Here is a 5,974-nt window from a genome sequence, read left to right as displayed (position 1 = left end):
CTGTTCTAATACTGTCTCCTATAAGGAAATACAACACCAACCAATTCAGTGGGTATTCTGTTGCTTGTAGCATTAAAACAGGGACTATTTGTATACAAGCACCTTCAAATTGACATTTGAGTGTTCCTTTATCACACCTTCCCCTCTAAAATAAATGTATTCAGGGTGGCGAATTACAGCTTAAGATTCAGACTGGACATTAGAAAAAGCTTTACCAGAAGGGTAGTGCAGCACTGGAGCATGCTACGCAGACAGTGGTGCATCTCTCCATCCTTGGAGGCCTTCACTACACTAGAAAAAGCACCAGAGGCTGACATTAACTTTTTGCTCAGAGGAGAGCTTTGAGGGTCCTTTCAAAACAAGGTTTATAGAGGATGCCACACTTAACTCCTTTTGGAGAAAGTTACAGTGATCACTTTAGTCCATTTAGTCTTCCAGCAGAACAAGTTTATTCTCATTAAGGACAAGGAAATACCAACCAACAGCTCAATTAACATGACACAGATTAAACAAGCCCTGTTAAGCATTTTCTACTTAACATGTGAAAAAAGAGTCTAAAGACATCTGATGTGTCCAAACTGTTCACATTAAAACTTGAGCTCATCCTTTAGCTCAGCCAATGTTGCTCCTGTGTATAGCAAAAGGTGGAAACAATTTAAGTTACCAGAACAGCTGTGTTTAACAAGTACTGAAGCACTGGAGTTTAGACTGCATTTACTGGTGTGCTATTAGACTGCTTTCCTTGCATCTCTTCAGAGTCTCAGGCAGACTTGCAGAAAGCCACAGCAGAAAAACGAACTTCTCCTTTTTCACGTTCTGTAAATTGTCTACAGATCTTAGCAGAATCCTTGGAAAAAAATAAAATGTTTAGACTATCAGAATACACTTGCTGTAGAGACCAAGTCTTTGCAGCTCCTCTCTGGGTCCCACCAACTAAGTTACAAGGTCTCGTAGCACCAGCTAATAAATACACTTAACAGCTATCTAGCTCTGTGGCACAATACTACTTTGTTATCATGGTGTAAGAAGCACCAACTTGTACAGCAAGTATGTACAGCCCCTATACACTGAATGCATGCCTCTCATCCTTTTATAAGCCTTGGTTTCAGGGAAACAAGCAGGTAGGGAGAAGTCTTACCTTCAATAGCAAGTCATCTGAGCTTGTGCCATGGTTTACAGGAAATGGCATACGCCCATCTGTGAAACAAAGTCCAATCACTCAGTGTACTTAATTCTTCTGAACTAGCAGAACTGAGCTTAGTGGGCCCAAGAAACAAGTACACACATGAAGATACTTGGGAGGTCAGAATAAATTGTCAATACATAGCTTGAGAAAGCAGGGGACTAAGTATTCCCACCTTTACAGGAGATTACATGCTTTACATGGTTGCTTCAGTGCAACCCATCTTCAGTTAAAATCTTCAAGTGAAGATAAAAACGATGTATTGGCTTTGAGAGACTCAGTGAACAGCTTAACCAGCTCCAAGTACCTAGCCTGAGCCCCCAGTGCCGCTGTACAGTGTAAAGCAGGCCCAGTGCAGCTACAGAGAGTTCTCAGGACCTTACCCAATTCATACAGATGTCCATCCACATTGACAAACAGGATAAAGTGGAAATTCAAACTGTTGTCCTCAACCTTAAGAGAGACCATTAGATACATTTGTTAGACTGAAAAAAGCCTAGTACCGTGAAGTACTTGTGACTACAGGACAGAGGAGATGTCACAACAAAGCAACAGCAAATGACTAAAAACTTAAGTTCAGCTGAAGAGGTCTCTGCAAGACCTCTACAAGGTCAAGCACCAAAAATCCTAATGTACAGTCACATTTTCAGACTGGGTCTGAACCCAAATTTTCAATCCATGTTTCAGGAAGAAACCCTACACAAGCATTCACCCATGAGTCACTCATTTCTCTTTCCACATGAGCTGTAACAGCTATCTGCTAGACAAAAAATTGTATTGCTCTACCACCTTCATTAACCCCTTCTCCCAAGATTTTACACATTCGTATCTTACCCGACATTGTCCTTCTTGTGCGACCGAATTGTGGACTTCTTGTATAGCCTTAAGAGAAAGCAGATACAAGTTACTACATCCTTAAGTGCTGATAGCTGTCAGCAGTTTGTGTAGTTCATATACCTTATTATTTGCAAAATGCTTAGCTCTCTCTTCAGGAGACAGATCAGCTGTTTCATCAAGAAACTTCTTCAGGGCAGACCCCTCACCTGCACAAGAGGATCAAAGATTTTATTCAGTATAGGTACAGCATCAGTTACAGTTCAGATGCAGCCCACAGTAATCAATGTTTGTTGCACTAAGAGTCATTGCATTCTGTGTGGAACTATCGCCTGCATAAGGATATTATAACTAGCACTTGAAGCAAGCTATTTATCCAGAAGCTATTAATCTACACACAGAGCCAGAGTTCAGGTGCTTCAGGGTACTTTGGATGCTTGTCTTAGAACTCACTTTCAAATGGGATTTAGCTTTTCTGATCCCCGCCCCCCCCCCATGGCAGAGGTGTTCAGTCCTGTTTTAAAGAAATTCAAGAAAGGTGCCAGCTGTGAGGACACTTAAGTATCAACTAACAGAATATGGGTAAATGAAATTGAGTTGTCTCCCTGCCTCCAAATGAACACAGCACTTGTCATGCTAGGCTTACTTTGGTTTTCCAGAACATAAATTAGTGCAGTACCAAGATGCACTGAATTCTACTGTTACATGCATCATTCATTTCACTCATCAAGAGTGTGCTATTTCAAAAAATCCTCTCAAAAAGAGTAAAGCAAAGCTACTCTCATTTAGCCTTCCATACGGGTTTTCCTTTGTTTAAAAAGGAATCCCACACCACCCAAAGGGCTCAAGTTCTCTTGGAATAATGAAAGTAAGTTACATTTTGCAGATCTCTAGTCTTTGATCAATAGAGTATTTCCTGGACTCAACGCTTTTTTGACAAGGACTTGTAATCCTCTTTCCTAGGAGTTTTCAGCCACGAGTTACCTAAGCCAGTTTTATATCCTTTTCTGTAAAAGAACCATCAAAACTACTATCTCTGCAGGAAAAATCTACTTATAGACCCTTAGGACCTTTATGACCCTTATCATCCTATGCTGCTTTCCCAGCAAAAAGAAAACATGTTTTAGACTGATTTACAGGCTACCCTGAGTGAGGCTGTTTACATTAGACTAAGAGACATGAAGAACTTTCATCTCTTCAGTTGACATCACCTACACCAATGTCAATAGCTACTTCTGAACATGATACTTCCTAATTACAGACTTTGGCCAATCCTACTACATGCCCTTTTCCTCTTGCATCGCTCAGCAGGATGATACCTCTGCAACTACCAAAGAGGAGTCAAAGTACATTCCCTTCTGTGATTCAGGTAGTAAGTGAGACCACATGCCCCCCTCCAAGAGCTGAAAGACCCATGTACCCACTGAAGCAGTACAGCATGCCTTAACTTGGCTTGTGTGAAAGCCCCAGGTGTCTCCTATAGCCCATACGCACTCAATCTTTCCCCCGTCATAAAAAAATAACAATTCAAGCATTTCAGAACATTCATACTCACCAAGCTTCACTTTGTCTTTATTATTAGCAACTGCATGTATCAGACCAATTGTCCCACAGGAGTTACTGACCGTCTGCTTCAGGAAATACACCTTGGAACTGATTTCTTGGTCCTTTATTTTCTCAGTCTGTTGTTTCCTGAAGTTCTCATGCTGTAAACATGTAACTGTTTTAAGCATTTCACCACAGTGGTATCTTTTTATTGTGCAAACTACTAGACAAATGAGTTATGCAGGAGAATCAATACTAGGACTAGACAAAGATTTACCCAGAAAGTCATCTTTGTGGCATAGGTCCAGTAAAGCATCATATGTCTATACTGGATGCAGGCCAAGCCTTAATGGACTACCTGCATGACTCAGTCATATCCAAAGGCACTGTTCTTAGCCTCTCCATCTGTTCTGTACACTGGAAATAGCTTGGGGTGGGAAATCATACAATGGATAGGCTCTTTTATATCCTCTCTCAACTGCTTTGGTCCACTTAATGAGACTACTCAGCATGTCTCTGCAATAGCTTGCCTTTGTACCTTTAGGTTACTTCCCTTCATGAACCCCCTGCCATCAGAACAATGTATAGACAAGCATAAAACTCATCACTACTGAAAGGCTGTAATCCTTCCTTTAAAGAACCTGTTAAATATACTTTATTTCAAAGTCCATCTCCTCACCTACTTCCTTAACATCAATTGGATTAAATGTATTAATCATACAGAAGTAGTTTAGGCCTCTCCAGACACAGTGATTCAGCATGGTAACAGAATTGCTATTCCTCACGCTCAAGACTGCTAATGTTTTTTCCTCAGTCTGATACACAAACCAAAGCGTAAGAGCAGTATTAGAATAAAAGGCCTTGTTTTGTTGCTCAGTGCATTTTAGTTCAGGCTATTTGGAGGCTGGGGCCAAGCACCCAGCACCCCACCAGCCACCCACAGTCCCAGTGCAAGACAAACCCATTCCCAACCATCTGATGCTTGGAGAGATGACACAGGCACAGTCCTGACAGCAGCCAGCGCTACCTGCTGTCAGCCAGCGGGTACGGACATGGCTGCTGACAACTGCCTGCTTTCTATTCCAGGGGCGTTTGGGCCAGACGCGGCCTAGTTGGCCTGCCCGCGGAGACAGCAGAAACCCGGTACGGCACCAGCTGTCACAGAGCACCAGGGGCAGCCGCAGGCTCGGTGCCTGAACCCAGCCCATCCAGCTGTTGCCTCCAGGGCTGCAGCCCAGACGACCTGCGAAGGAGGGACAGGACAGCCGCCCCCCCTGAGCTCCCCCATCCCGCTGGGGCACCACCCACCGCCTACCTGCTCGGTGAGGGGGAACAGTAGGAGCAGTGCGCAGGCCGGGGCCGGCACGGCGCCCAGCGCCTCCTCCTCGAAACCCAGCACGTCCACGAAGCGCCAGCCGGGACCCACTCCCAGGCGGGACAGCACCTGCACGGGGCACAGCGAGCGGGTGGCACGGCCGCGACATCCCCCCCCCTCCGCCCCTCACGGAGGGGCCCGGCCTCCCCCTCCCCCGCCGCGCCCCAGTGACACAGCACAACGCGCGGCGCCGCGGCGCCACCTGCCGGCCGCGCCCAGACGCCGCCGCCGGCACCACCCGCCCGAGGGGGCGCCCCCCGGGAAGGGCGCGGCCCCAGCGCCGCTCCGCAGGTGCGACCGCGCCCCGCGCAGCGGTTCCGCTCCGCGCCGCTCTAGCCGGCGCTGCCCCGGCAAGGCGGGATGCCGAGGGATGGAGGGAGAAGGGGCGGCGCCCGCCTGCGGCGATCCTGCGGCGGGGACTCACTTTGTTCAGCATCTGAAAGACAATGCGGGGAGAAGGGTGAGTGCCAGGGAGAGACGGCGCCCCACCGCCCCCAGCCCCATCCCACCCCTCCGGCCCCATCTCCATCCCCATCCCCCAGCCCCGCCGCCCCTCGCGCACCTCGGGGTTGATCTCCATAGGCTGCCAGGCCATGGCTGCAGGGCGGCGGGGAGCCGGGAAGAAGGCAGGCTGCGCCCCAGGCACGACGATGTCCCCACGCTACACTGTCCGTACGACCCCCCGCTGCCGTCGACGCTGCAGCGCGGAGCCGCCCACCCGCCTCTTATATAGGGGCGGGCTGGCCCACTCCGCGCTGCGGCGGGGGGAGAGGGAGGAGCAGGGCACGACCAAAGTGCGGGGGGGCCAAAGTGCGGGGGGGCGGGGGGCTCGGCGGTGCCAGCCCCGGCGGGCGGTTGTGCCGGGGCCGGTGTCGGGGAGCTGCAGGGCAAGGGAGAGCCCGGCCGGGGCTGCGGGGGGCTGGGGGCATTGCCGACCCCGAGGCCCGCTTCCTCCGCGGGAGCGGGGCGCGGCCGGCGGCGGGGAGGACCCCCGCCCGCCTTACGTCGGTGTGGAGAAAGTGCTAGAAGCGGCGGGT

At 49.1% G+C, this 5,974-nt stretch overlaps 1 protein-coding gene across 1 annotated transcript; it reads right to left on the bottom strand.

The window, feature by feature from the left end:
* Positions 1–425: 425 nt before the first annotated feature.
* On the bottom strand, positions 426–5,631 carry UCHL1 (ubiquitin C-terminal hydrolase L1). Its single transcript, XM_075150544.1, has 9 exons — positions 5,500–5,631; positions 5,362–5,373; positions 4,878–5,006; positions 3,573–3,723; positions 2,141–2,226; positions 2,018–2,065; positions 1,567–1,636; positions 1,139–1,197; positions 426–847 (listed from the first exon to the last, which is right to left on the bottom strand). Exons 1-9 carry the CDS (start codon positions 5,530–5,532, stop codon positions 761–763), a joined length of 675 nt encoding a protein of 224 aa, XP_075006645.1. The 5' UTR covers positions 5,533–5,631; the 3' UTR covers positions 426–760.
* Between the last annotated feature and the right edge of the window lie 343 nt (positions 5,632–5,974).

Source organism: Calonectris borealis, chromosome 4 (assembly GCF_964195595.1).
Source record: "Calonectris borealis chromosome 4, bCalBor7.hap1.2, whole genome shotgun sequence".
In the NCBI taxonomy this organism is placed as follows: Eukaryota; Metazoa; Chordata; class Aves; order Procellariiformes; family Procellariidae; genus Calonectris; species Calonectris borealis.
This window is presented reverse-complemented; position numbering and strand designations above follow the sequence as displayed.

What these genes read in the sequence shown, in the direction of transcription:
- UCHL1 (XM_075150544.1), bottom strand. Translation starts at nt 5,532, where the DNA reads ATGGCCTGGCAGCCTATGGAGATCAACCCCGAG. An exon ending in TGTTCCCCCTCACCGAGCAG is followed by an intron (nt 3,724 to 4,877) that starts GTAGGCGGTGGG and finishes ACATGTTTACAG; the next exon opens with CATGAGAACTTCAGGAAACA. An exon ending in TAAAGACAAAGTGAAGCTTG is followed by an intron (nt 2,227 to 3,572) that starts GTGAGTATGAAT and finishes CCTCTTGTGCAG; the next exon opens with GTGAGGGGTCTGCCCTGAAG.